This window comes from Epinephelus fuscoguttatus, linkage group LG1, assembly GCF_011397635.1.
Source record: "Epinephelus fuscoguttatus linkage group LG1, E.fuscoguttatus.final_Chr_v1".
NCBI lineage: Eukaryota > Metazoa > Chordata > Actinopteri > Perciformes > Serranidae > Epinephelus > Epinephelus fuscoguttatus.
The window spans coordinates 10277803-10291640 of NC_064752.1; the positions used below are offsets into that span (position 1 = coordinate 10277803).

At 40.4% G+C, this 13838-nt stretch overlaps 2 protein-coding genes across 2 annotated transcripts in view; one reads left to right on the forward strand and one right to left on the reverse strand.

The window, feature by feature from the left end:
- Positions 1-683, reverse strand: part of LOC125893035 (centromere protein P) — a 130419-nt gene extending 129736 nt beyond the window's left edge. The window contains exon 1 of the mRNA XM_049583513.1: positions 575-683. The gene's annotated coding sequence lies outside the window, so the exon portion shown is untranslated. The remainder of the gene's footprint in view (positions 1-574) is intronic.
- Positions 684-1007: 324 nt separating this feature from the next.
- Positions 1008-13746, forward strand: nol8 (nucleolar protein 8). Its single transcript, XM_049580489.1, has 18 exons — positions 1008-1127; positions 2152-2299; positions 2907-2969; positions 3151-3229; positions 3719-3875; positions 4000-4292; positions 5045-5313; positions 5845-7550; positions 7786-7983; positions 8104-8229; positions 8349-8442; positions 9230-9368; positions 9470-9553; positions 10867-11180; positions 11259-11400; positions 11992-12053; positions 12405-12487; positions 12666-13746. Exons 2-18 carry the CDS (start codon positions 2179-2181, stop codon positions 12723-12725), a joined length of 3990 nt encoding a protein of 1329 aa, XP_049436446.1. The 5' UTR covers positions 1008-1127; positions 2152-2178; the 3' UTR covers positions 12726-13746.
- Positions 13747-13838: the final 92 nt, after the last annotated feature.

Below are 13838 nucleotides of genomic sequence, written 5' to 3' on the forward strand. Positions count from 1 at the left end.
AGGTAACTAGTAACGTTAACTAGTAACTAAGTAGTACAATAAATTCAGTGGAGTAAAAAGTAAGAATAGTCGCCTCAGATAGTGGAGTAGACGTACTGCAGCATAGAATTAAAACACTATAGTTAAAGTACACGTACCTCAAAACCGTTACCTAAGTACAGTAACGTCCCATGAGTACATTAAAAGTACTTTGCTTACTTACAGTTACATTCCACTACTGAAAAACTAGGTTAAACTTAAAAATAGGGGAGCCATTTTCCACTGTGTTTAACGTTAAGTATGAAGACATATTTCACCCCTTAAAAGCGTCATTAACAGTTTAAATTCTAAAAGAAATGCGTTTAAAATGGCTCACTTTGGATAACGTTACGTCGATTTTATTCACTGCAGTAACGTTGACGTTAGTAAAGTCTAGCTAGCTAAAACTGACATTTATTCTAAGAAATTATCATAGCCTGCCTAAAGTTTGACAAAATATCACGTCTAAAGTTAATTTACTGTGTTCGTCTCAGTCATAATGTCGAATTTTTTAAATAAAAGTAACGTGAATCAATGTATTAAACACTTCACTCACCTGATTCCAGTTTCCGCTCCTTGACAACCAAAACAGTTCGGAGGCTCGCGCTCTCTGGACTCTACCACTTACCACGTGTCGGAGGGGTGGGAGAAACTATTTCTGTGATGTGAGGCCAAGGTAATGCCGCTCTCTGTCGATACAAGTGCCGCACATTTTATAAGATAAGTATTTTTATTCACATTAATACTTAATTACTGCTAATAGGCACCAAATTAAAAACGTGTCGGAGCTAGAAGTTGTGAGACTCCCCTGTACTTTGAAGCCGTATCTGTATCAGCTGTTGGTAATGTAGATTAATCACAGCGGTTTGAGCCAGTTAACAGAAAAGTTATTATTTCTCCATTAAATTACCGTGATAATGATTACTTTAATAAATATAAATAAAAACTAGCGGCACCTCTTTATACCGTTTTGTTTGTTTCATTCCTGAAGTTATTAAATCACACAGAGCGGAACGTTTCGCGTCTGCGGAAACAAGCGCGGAAGGGAAAGTCGGCAGGAGTGCAGCCCCGGACAGATTTCACGGTAACACCAGCTGGATACATGTGAGGTAAACACTCGTTTGATTTTATGTTGATATATACGAAACCGATAGTTTGATCGTGATAACTCTGTCAGCTCAGTTATACGTTAATTTAACTTTAGATAGTGGTTTATTCAGACTCTGTCTGCCGGTGTTTTAGTTCCTCCAAATATTTAGTAAAGGTCTTCAGGTTGAGCTGGATGGACACGTTAAAGTCCACTACAGACTTGTTGTAGGTCCACCTAGCTGCAACTAATGCAGTCTTATACAACAGCTCTGCAAAACGCCTTCCTTTATGAAGGTTATAATGTTCAGTTTGTGTTTGAACTGTTTTACACAGGTGTTGACTCAACATCATGGTCATTTAGGAGGCTGTTTGTAGTTTATTCTACACTTCCAGAGGCTTTACAAATATAGAGAGTACAGAGACCTAAATGTTGATGATAAATTAACCACTCATGGACTTTTGTTGGACTTTTTTTTTTTTTTATCTTAACCACCTGTCCAAAAATATAGAATCAGACACTGGTTCACTGACAGAGGTTTTCACATACAAGCTGCTTTGGTGTTTTGGTGCACAGGTACCCAAGGTGTCTTTAGATATAACCAAGTTAAATTCAAGACTTTTAAAGACCTTTTTAATATCAGCTTATATGACATTTAAGACCAAACCTGCAATAGAAATACACATTATATATATGTGAGTGTGTGTGTAAGACATATATTTGAAACTTGAATCTATTTTGTAAATGGAAGTATGTGTAAAAAGTCTTCCCTTAGAAAATAACTAAAATAAAGCTTAGATTTTCTGTCCTATCGTACACGGTATGATGATGGTCAATTTTAATATCACGGTGTACCTTGAAACTTGTGCAACCCTACAATAAACATAGTAAGAGAAAATAAAAAGGAAAAAACAAGTCATGCAAAAGTCAAGAATCATAGAAATGCAATAGGAAACTTTTGAAAAGTATACCACATTATATACTGACGAGTAAATGATTGAACAGGTTGTTAAATGGCTGACCCCTTGTGTCTGTTGTCCGTGCAGTGACAGTGTCGTCGTGGATACGGAGCGATGAGGCGGCTGTACGTCGGCGGGTTGAGCCACTCAGTCACCCAGAAAGATCTGAAGGATCGATTTGGAAAATTTGGAGATGTGGAAGACGTGGAGGTCCGGACCAGGAGGGACGATGAGGGTGAGGAATCTAGTACATACTCACACAGCTGTGAGGACATGAGTGTGTTTGATTTTTAAATTTAATTTATGTCTGTCAGTTTTTTTGACTGTATTTAATGTTTTATACATTCTAACAATTTAAACACGATGTTATTATGTGACACTGTTGATTGAAATCCCTTTGTTAAATGTAAGGAAGCTCTTATAGCTCATACTTAAGTTTTTGTTTTTTTTTAAGATATTTTTTGGGGCATTTTTAGCCTTTATTTGATAGGACAGACATGCGTGAAAGGGGGAGAGAGAGAGAGAGGGAGTGACATGCAGCAAAGGGCCACAGGCTGGAGTCGAACCCGGGCCGCTGCGGCAATAGTCTAGTGCATGGGGCGCCTGCTCTACCACTAAGCCACCGACGCCCCTGATACTTAAGTTTTAAGTAGATGCATTTTGTAGGTAATGGGATAATCAAAACTGTATTTAAAAAAAACATTATAGGCTCCCTTTCTAATGTCAGCTGTTGCCATTGTGGTTCCATAATGTGGTATGGATCACATTAAGTTGTTTAATTTCTTTTTGTTCAGTCTTCTCAGAGACCTGCACATATTCTGACTCTTGCTGTTCTCCTGCAGGTGTTCCTTACAAAACCTTCGGCTACATTAACATCAACATTTCAGACACTGACCTGAAGAAATGTAAGTGAACCGAACCATCCATCTGACACATGTCATTTAGTGTCATTCAGCCTCCAAGTCTTATTTATACTCAGTCACAATGATTCATTTTGTGTAAATGTCCTTTACCTTGTATTAACCATAAGTGACATCAGAGCTTGTGTCGTATCATCAATATGAGATCAGTGTGTTTTCTCTGCAGGTTTGACGGTGCTGAACAAATCCAAATGGAAAGGAGGAACTCTGCAGATTGAAACAGCCAAGGAGAGTTTCCTGCACAGGTACAGACACCATGAAAGTCTTCAGGCAGTCTGTATTTAAAACAACAAAGTGAACAAATTTAATTGCAGGATTAATAAAGTATACCTTCTTTGAACTAACAGGTATTTTCATTATTTACTAATCTGACGATTATTTTCTCAAGTCATCGATAAACAATTCTGTTTAGAAAATAAAAATTGCCCGTCACAGTTTCCCAGAGTCCAGAGTGACATCTTCAGATGTCTTGTTCTATTTGACCAGTGGTTCAAACTCCAAAGATATTCAGTTTACAGTCATGCAAAACTGGAAAAAAGCTGTAAATCCTCACATTGCAGAAACTGCAACCAGACAGCAGAGTTTTTGCTCGACAAATTACTTAAACAACTGATGGATTATTGCAGATTAATATCTGTCTGATCCCACCTCCCTGAACCACACACTGATAATCTCCGATGATATCTTCTCCCTGATCCCACTGGCTGATGAAATTGTGATATTTATGTCTTTAGACTGGCTGAGGAGCGGCAGGCGGCAGCAGAGCAGCGCCTCCAGCAGCCTGCAGCTGAGGACAAGAGACAGAAGATGCTGGACTCTCTGAGCAAAGCCGGTGTGGAAAACTTTACCATGAAGGCTGCAGTGCCGGGGACTGAAATACCAGGACATAAGGTAAAGTCATCTACTGCTTCCAACATATGAACATGGAGTAAGTGTTGAGTTTGCAATAACTTCACAGCATCATGACTCATGTGAGGATGAAGGCGTTGACTTCTTCTGGGTGCTCTGGTTTCAGGACTGGGTGGTCAGTAAATTCGGACGAGTCCTCCCCGTCCTGCAGCTCAGGTGTCAGAAAGGCAGCAAAGCTCGAACCCAAAAGTACGACCCGTCCAAATACAGCCACAACATCCGCAAGCTGGACCGCTCCACCGTAGACGAGTCCACTCCTGTCACCCAACTCACCTGGGAGTTGCAGGGAGGGGATGATGACATCAGCAAGAAGAGGCGGGGAGAGTTTCCTCCATATGAGCCTCCAAAGCGTAAGAAGAGTCGGACAGACAGCTCTCAGAATGCTGTGGACAGAAACAGGTAACAATATGATTTTTTACTACTGCTAATTATCAAAACCTAAAGATTCCAATTCTTCCACGGATTCACAAAATGTTCCTACTAGTTTCTGACATTCTCAGAATTTCCCAGTCGTATCCAGTATTTCTGCTGGTTCCTGGGATTCTCAAAAGGTCTTAATAATCATTCCCAGGATTTCCAAATCTTACTAATGGTTTTTGGAAATTTTTATTAGCTCTTACTTGATTCCCAAAATGTATTGTTTGTTTTAGATAGCCAAATAAACCAACCTTTTTCTTGGATTCTCCATTTCTACTGGTTTGTTAAAGTCTCCAAATGCTCATGCAGATTAATTTGAAGTTTGAAGTGTTTTCTGTGGTTCTTATCATCAAAAATATTACGTTTAACATAGGCATTAATTGTTTCTTTCAATCACAAGCTTTTCTTTGGTTTTTGATTCATCAGCTTCAAATACGTTTTGTGTGAAACATCACAGATTGTATGTCAATTTAGTGCACAATGGGAAAAAAATGGTAATCACCAGAGGTGTGCACTCGAGTGAGTTTTACATCACTTAGATCAACTCAATTCGGGACAACTCTTGGTATTTATAATTTGAAGTTCCATTTAAATTTTTTTGAGGTTCAATGTGGAATACTTATGGTCTCAAAAAAAAAATCAAAATTAAGGACATAAGAATTAAGATCTACACACAGTGTTATTGTTGCTCTGCTCTCATCGTCCTGTCTCCTCCTCTTTGTTTGCATTCTTAGATTTAAGCAGACTGACGACTCTGTCAGTCACAACGAGACTCATCAGTTCACCAACGGATATGAACCACCAACCAACCACAGACTGGCTCAGAAGAGGCCGCTGCGTTTTACTGACAGTGATATTGACTCAGACGAGGAAATCCGCAGAATGGTGACATCTCAGAACAGCTCCCATGTTGCACTGCGGCAGGAAGAGGAGGAGGATATCTTGGAAGTGGTCGGACTCGACTACTTAGAGAAGTCTGGGCGTGTTCGTCAGCAGCAGAAAGGTAACAGACGATGTAAACAAGATTTTTTTTTATTTATTTATTTTTTTTTTGTAAGACTTAGAATTTGTCTTGTGAAGTTTTGTCCACAACCTGAAGATATTCAGTTTACTGTCACAGAGGAGTAATGGAACCAGTAAATATTCACATTTAAGAAGCTGGAATCAGAGAATTGTGACTTTCTTTTCTTAAAAAATTACTCAAACCATTTATCAGATTATCAAGTTAGTTGGGGATGAATTTAAAAGTTTACAACTAATCACTTAATCATTGCAGCTCTAGGTCTAGCTGTAATAATAACCAATAGGATTTATGTGTAAAAAATGAAAATTGGATGATATATAAATGAATAAAATAAGATAGTGAATTAAAAAACTACTTAAGATAATAAATAAGGAACAACTCGTAGTTCTAGGAAGGTTTGTGAATTTAAAGCCTGAAGCTCAGGTTATATCTAATGACAAGGCAAAAACTCAAATATGCTGTAAAAATGTGACAAACTCTGCAAGAACATTTTCTTCTTTTGGATTCCAGGAGGTCCAGATGACGAAGAAGAGAATGGCTACGACTCTGCAGACACCGATGAACTCTTTGCATCGAGAAAACCTCCTCCTCCACAGCAGGAGCGACTGACTGTGCCTACTGAAGCCCACCTCTCAGGAAACGACACAGACAGACAAAAGACGAAGAAGAAGAGTAAAGCTGGAGAGGAAGAGGACAGTTCAACAGAAGAACACCTCCTCTCTAGGAAACCCTCCTCCACACAGCGGAGAGCAGAGAGTTCTCAGAAGCAACGCAAGAAGATGACAGTTCCCACCGTTGTAAAGCCGCCTGTCTCACAATCAGACAGTGATGAGGATGATGATGATGAGGACGAAGATGAGGAGGAGTTAGAATCATCAGCTGATTACAGTTCAGATTCTGATTATGAAGCCATGTTTTCTAACGCCACCCGTCTGGAGATTTCTTTTGCTGATCTAAAGAGGCTGGCTGAAGAGTCCCAGCAGACCTCTGAGACCACATCTCCCAGCATCCCCGGCACCTCCTCTGAACAAGAAACTAACCTCACATCTGGCCCTGCAGAACGACCGGCTCCCAAAAAAGGCACCATGCCGGACGAGATCCTTGCTGCCATCATGGAGGAGGACAGCAGCGAGGATGAGCAGAATCAGAAAAAGAAGAAAAGAAAAGCCATTGTGCCAGCGCTGCCGGCCTTCCAGGGGACGAGAGCGCTGGGCGAGGGATCAGAAACACACGAGTGTCAGAGGAAACAGAAAGATGAGGAGGAGGGAAGAGTAGTTGAGGTTAAAAAACAGAAGCTGGAACACTCAGACACAGAGAAGAAGACTTCTGAGAGCAGTGAGGAGGAAGAGGAAGAGAGGGAAGAACAGGAGAAAAAGGGGGTGGTGAAAAGCATGACCAGAAAAGCTGAGACAGTGTCCTCCTCTAGCAGTGATGATGATGAGGACGAGGGTGATGATGATGATGAGGATGTGGAGGACGAAGATGGGGAGGAGTCAGAATCAGCTGATTACAGTTCAGATTCTGATTATGAAGCCATGTTTTCTAACATCACCCGTCTGGAGATTTCTTTTGCTGATCTTCAGAGGCTAGCTGAAGAATCCCAGCAGACTTCTGAGACTACAGCTCCCAGCATCCCCGGCACCTCTTGTAAACAAGAAACTGACCTCACATCTGGCCCTGCAGAACCACCTGCTCAGAAACAGAAGCTGGACTCTGAAGCTCCTCAGCTGAAACACAGAGCAGCTGACAGTAAAACCAGCGGGCAGAAACACACAGACACAGAGAAGAAGACTTCTGAGAGCAGTGAGGAGGAAGAGGAAGAAGTGGAGGAGGAAGAAGAGGAAGAAATAGAGCAGGGGAAAAAGGGGGTGGGAAAGAACATAACCGGAAAAACTAAGACAGTGTCCTCCTCTAGCAGTGATGATGATGAGGATGAAGAGGAGGAGGAGGAGGAGGATAAGATGAAGGCTAATCAGACTGTTCTCACAGTAAAAGCTTCAGCAACCGCTTCATCTTCATCCTCCGGATCCTCCGCATCCTCCAGCGAGGAGGAAGAGGAGGAAGTAAAGCAGGCTCCTCCCCGGGTGCCGTTAGGAGCCAAGGAGGAAGAGGAGCGGCAGAGGGAGGCCAACCTGAGGAGGCTGGCTGCCGTCCAGCAGAGGCAGAAAGAGGCTCAAGAACATAAGAAGCTCATCCAGGGAGCTTTGGCCAACCTGGTGGGTGCAGAGTGTGTGTGTGTGTGTGTGTGTGTGTGTGTGTGTGTGTGTGTGTGTGTGTTCAGTCCGTGTGAGGAGCAGAGTAAACTTAAAGAAATTAAACAAAATTAAAACAACAAAACATCTGTTAAGTTTACATTTTGTATTTCAGTTGAGTATTTACACATCCAGCAGATATGGTACAACATAAGAATTAGTTTGTGGTCGGGTTTAACGCAGTATTTGTCTTCATCAGGATGCTCCAACAGCAGGAGCAGGGAAACACATCGTCTTTGGCTCTGACGATGATGATGATGGTGATGGTGAGGATAAGAAGCACATAACCTCAGAGGTCACTGTGCCAAAGAAGACGCTGTTCCAGGACAGCCAATCAGAGGACGAGGCCACAGGTGATGAGGCAGCAGTCAGTAAGAGCGACACAACAAAGGAAAAGGTGAGTGAAGAGTTCCTGATGAGAGAGAACTGGTTAAGATGGGTCAGTTGGTTATTTAGTTTAGAATCTATTTGTTAATTCAACTGTGATTTAACTGTGTGTGTGTTTGTGTGTGGTCAGGTGCGTCTAAAGCCGTCGGGCCCTCAGCTGTTCAGTGGCAGCGACGATGAGGAGGATGCTGATGAAGAGGAGGATGGCAGCAGGTTTGACATCAGGCCTCAGTTTGAAGGTCGATCAGGACAGAAGGTGAGAAACTGAGTTTACACAGTTCTGCTACACATGCTTATATATGTGTTTTCTTTATATTAAATATATATGTAAATAGCGTTCAGATGTAAATCCATAAATGTTTGTTTGCTGTCCAGCTGATGGAGCTGCAGTCTCGCTTCGGGACAGACGAGCGTTTCCGGATGGACTCTCGTTTCCTGGAGGAGGATGAAGATAAAGAGGAGGATTCAGGTAGTCTGTAGAAAAGCAGGTTCAGATGACGTTTCCTCGACAATGGCCCAGACAGCTGATTTGTTTATTGTGCAAATTGTCAGTGAATTTAGTCCATAAATCTGTTGCTTTTTCTTCCTTCGAATTACTGTAACAGTAACTAACATTACTGACAAAGACATAACATCACTGAAACGTTGAGATGATGCTGAATAGCAGCAGGTCAAACAGTCACATCAGCTGCTGAAGAAGAAAAGTTAATTTTGGGGTGGTGGAGGATGCAGTTCCACCAGTCAATATTGTGATACAATATGTGATTTTACTGATGTATTTATGTTGTTGAATGTGACAATACATGAAAATGGTAATAAGCTTATTGGTCCATTCATCCGTCTTTCATTGATAAATTTTATTCAGTGACAAATTTGAATTCATTTTGTCACAGTTTCAGTTTCCAAAAGTTATGTTTATTTCATCCTCATCTCATTTTCACCACAAAAAAGGTTGCAGGGTGGTATTTTTTGCTATAGTTCTTAATTCTGGAGCCTCTGCAGTAGTGGAGCTTACAATATAACGGTTGTATTTTAGCGCTAAGAAAGATAGAGGGTGTTGTTAAAGTCTAAAAGTAGATGAAATGGGAGCTTCCTCAATAGATGTGGAAATGTCTCTGTGGCCGTGCAAAAAACCATCTCTAGCATGTCTGATAATACGCATTTATCATGGTTGAGAAATGTTTGGTTGAATTATATTTAAATACTGCTGCAAGATGTCTCATATTAATATAGTATATATTATTCTCACGATTCAGAGAAAAAGAAGAGCGTGACGGAGGAAGAGGAGGCACTGGAGGAGGAGAAGAAGAAGAACCTGTCCATCCTGCAGAGCGTCCTCGGCAGCAGCCAACAAACCTGCAGCAGCAAGACACCCACCAAGGCCAAGACCTTCAGGTCAGCCTCACAAACCCACACATGCAAACAGTCTGGGCCACAGACGATTCTGAACTACAACAATTGATATTCAGTATTTTGATAAATGTGTGTGTTTGCAGAGATGTCTCAGCGCTGCATTATGACCCCAGCAGAGAGGAACACACTGCATTTGAAACCAAAACAGACGAAACCAAGAAGGAGAGGTACGATTACGTAACACACAGATGTGATTCATTGAATCTGTATCAACACTGATACTGGCTTTATTATTCAGATAAACTATCGGCCACATGTGACCGATTCACATTAAAGGTTACGGCAGTATTCTAAGTTTTTACAGTTGTTTAAAATGCCTTGAAAAGATGCAGATTGACGGTGTGTTAGTTCATCTTTCAACACTTTCTGACTTCCCTACTCTGTCTGTGGCACTCAGCCCCAACCTCACTTGTCTTTGCTGACATATAGACATAAATCTTAAAAAAAACAGCTCCAAAATATAGTTTAATTTTCAACTAACTTCCTAAAACACATGGACATTGACACAAACACTGCTTTAAACAGAAGGCAGTAATGTATTTGTTCGGGACTGTTTTCAGCACTGGATTGATCCATATTTGGTGCTCAAGTAATGTTGCTGGCAGGTTTGACAAACAAGAAATGCATGGAATAAAACAGACAATAATTCGATTCGGCTGCATCAATGTAGATTTTTTTTTTCCCCCTCTGGCCATTGTTAGTCCACTGATGTTGTAGGAGTTCGATGCTGAATCGTGCAGTACTCTTTTAATACTTGTATAGATGAGAAATTTCATCAAAAATCATCAGAATCAATCTTTCTCAATTTTATTTAAGAATTTGCAAAAAAATAGTGTGTTTTCTTAACTACTAGGTGTTATTTGAGAAGAATTTCCAAAAAGGTAATTTAATCCATTCTGAATTAACTCTAAAACACAAAAAAATGTTGGGAAAAAAAGTACAAGCAGCTAAATACTTTACAAGCTACTGTTTATAGAGAACTGGAGGGGACCCAGGACTGAGCCATGTGGGACTCCATATATGAATGAATGGGCCTGATGGATCAAATGTGATCATTTATGTGACTTGAATGGTGAATTTTCAGCTTGACTGATCAGATTTAAATCACTCATGAATTCCAGATATCCCAGCCCGCCTGCTGAGATTATCTAACTTCAGTTTCACTTTATTTCAACAGGATAAGATAGTGTTTTTGGGGAGAACAGGTACATTAGATACTGATCAGTAGTGTCAGATGTGGCAATGATACAAAGCAGGAGCAGCAAAGAACACTCATCAGAGTGAGAACAATAATACATAGTACACTAATGTGTAGTTGTAGGGCATCTGATCTTGTCTTAGAATGATGGCAATTTAAAGTTTTCACATATAAAAACCTCCTAAAGTTCTTCAATCAAATGCAGTCCAACTGCGTCATGTGCACGGTCTGAGCTCAACCTGATCTTTAGTAAAACTGTCATGTGATCTGTTGTCTTCACAGCAAGGCGGCCAGGAGGAAAAAGAGGGAGGAGGCTCAGAAGCTTCCAGAGGTTTCTAAGGAGATTTTCTACGACGTATCTGGCGACCTGAAGGCTGTGTTTGGTCAGACGAAGGAGGATGACGTGGCTGGAGAAGATGAGAAGAAGAACTGGGACCAAGAGGAAGAAGATGAAGAGGAGGAAGGAGGGAAGGACAAGCAGCCGACCCCGCTGTCATCTCTCCCCTCAGCAGATCCCAGCGTGGAGAAAGTGGAGTCGTCTGGATTTAAATTCTCCTTCTTTGGAGACGACACAGAAACAGGAAGTGGAGAGACAGGTAGGTTATATCTCAGATATTTATCTCAGACTGTCTGAATGAAGATTTGTTTCTCTAATTTTTACATTTCTCTGCCAGCGGAGTACAAGATAGAGAGCATCCAGGCGCCAAAGGTGTCATGGCAACAAAACCTTCATTTCCAGGACAGTAGCTCAGATGAGGAGGAGGAAGAGAAAGAGGAAGAGGAGGAGCAAAGCAACGTTGTCGCTACAACCACAGAGTGAGAAAAAATATTGTACTGTGTGTTTTTCAAAGCCTCTGTTTATTTCGTACAAGGTAGACTGTGTGACATGTTGTCAAACCATGCCTAAAGTCAAAGTTTCTACTAGAGCTGCAAATAACAACTGTTCTGATCATTGATCATTATCAGTCTCTCTGCTGATGATCAGTCCAGAACCAAAATAGATTCAGTTATCAATTATGACAAAGAAATGCAACAAATTAGGAGATTTAAGAAACTAGAACCAGCAAATGTTTGACTGAAACAATTCATCAAAACTATATTGATATCGATGATTTTTTTGTTGTTGTTGCTTACATAGATGATTAATTGAATATTCATCTGAGGATGAGATGTGATGCATCATGGAGGTTTACCTCCTCAAAAGCATTCATGGTGTTGAAGGTATCTGTATGAAGAATGGGGAAAACCCTGCCTACTTCAAACCTGTCAGACACAGTATGTTTGAAGACAGCTGAGGCCTTACCTGTAGACCTGTGACTTCAATGTTAAAAATCATGACTGTTTCTAAAATCTAATTCAATTGAAATCAGATATCTGAATGTGTGTATATTTGTGTTATGTTCACAGAGAGGAGACTTCCTCAAAGAGAGATCTATTCTTCTTCTACCCTGAAGATGTCAGACTGAAAGGTAGGATGAAGATTAGAATAAAAGTCTCTCCTGACCCCACTTGTGACCTCTGTACACTTTGTACACTACTGTGTGACTTGGTCACAAACATTAAGGAGAAATGTTATCATTTTGTATACTTGTTATCAAGCAGGTTAAATCTTAAAATATATTTTTGTGGTCTTACCAGTAGAGTTAAAGAGTTTGCCCAGGGTGAAACTGACAGAGTAAAGAGTAAATCCAAGATGACAATGGTCAAAATGCTGCTTTAAAACAGGAGTTTATGGAGGCTAGGTCATTATTTTATACAGTCCATGGTTGTACTGTTTCTTTTAAGTGAATGGAGTTTTATTTGTGTCTCTCCTCCATCAGAGGGTCCCAGGTTGTTCTGTCGCCCCTCTCAGCTGGAGGAGCAGAGGGAGCAGTGGGAGGAAAGGAGGAGCGAGCTCAAACAGGTAAACGTCACTTTACACTCTGGCACAAACTGGACTCTTCATAAAGTCGGAGCACTGTTCGATTGTACCGTTCTGTTATTCAGAACACCACACTCTCAACCTCAGACTGAGTGAAGACTTTAACTGAAATTAGGAAAATTTGGTAAAGATATTTGTACTTTCCTGTCTGTCGCCACAGGAGTACCGCAAAAAACACAAGGACGCCCGGAGGAAGCTGAAGTCCTCCCTGAAGAGCTGAGGATTATGGGAAGTGAAGTCTCTGTGTTTCAGTTTGCATACAATGTCCTGGACTTCAGAATCAGCAGGAGCTGACAGATCACCTCTCTGTGTTGGTGCCATTTTGTGCCTCAGACTAATTTCAACAGCAGGAATGACACCAAATAAATGGCAGCTGAAGACGCAGACATCAAGTGAAAGTTCAGGATCATCAGAGTATTGGATTTATATTTTTATATAAGTAAATACTGAGATATTTTGTGGTCTTTTGGTTCATCTGGTTTGGTTTTCTCATAAGTTGCTGTGGAAACAATGCTGCAAATGAACTTGTGGACAATGAGCAGCAGCAGCCAATCACAACTTCAGAGGGCCAAAATTGTTGCAAAAAAATCAACAAATGAACAAAGAAAATGGTCAAATTAAAAGATAATTAAGTTCACAAACAGTAAAATAAAAAACAAAAACAAATATTAAATATGAAAAATATATTCCTTTCCTGGTTGCCTTTGCTTCATCCATTAATTCATATGTATATTTATGTGGCAAGTGTATTCACTTTTTCTTTTTCTTTTGGTTTTGTTTTTACATTTTATGAGGTTTGAATATGAAGAAACTTATTAAGTTTCTGGGAATAGGAATACACTGCATGTCCAGTTTATCAGGTCCAGCTAGCTTAAACCAATGCAGTCCAAATACAAGAAGTGCCTCCTCCATGAAGGTTATTATGTTCAGTTTTTTGAAGAGGGATTGATTCAAGTTATTGTTTATTTTGGAGGCTGTAGTTTGTTCCAATGCAAAGCTTATTCATATAATTTTTTGACAAGTTGTAATGTTTATTTAAAAGCAGTAGTGTCACCCAGATCCCAGAAATCACTGACTTATAAAAATTAGCTGTATTTTATCATTATTATTATTTTTTTCTTAGTCTAATTAAATCCAGGACATGGAGTCCAAAACTAATGATATATCAGCCTTATAAAAGGTCACAATTTGTAATTCTTTTTAAGATATTTTATGGGCATTTTTTGCCTTTAATTGATAGGACAGTGAATTGTGAAGGGGGGAGAGAGAGAGACATGCAGCAAGGGGCAACAGGCTGGAGTTGAACCCAGGCCACTGCGGCAACAGCCTTGTA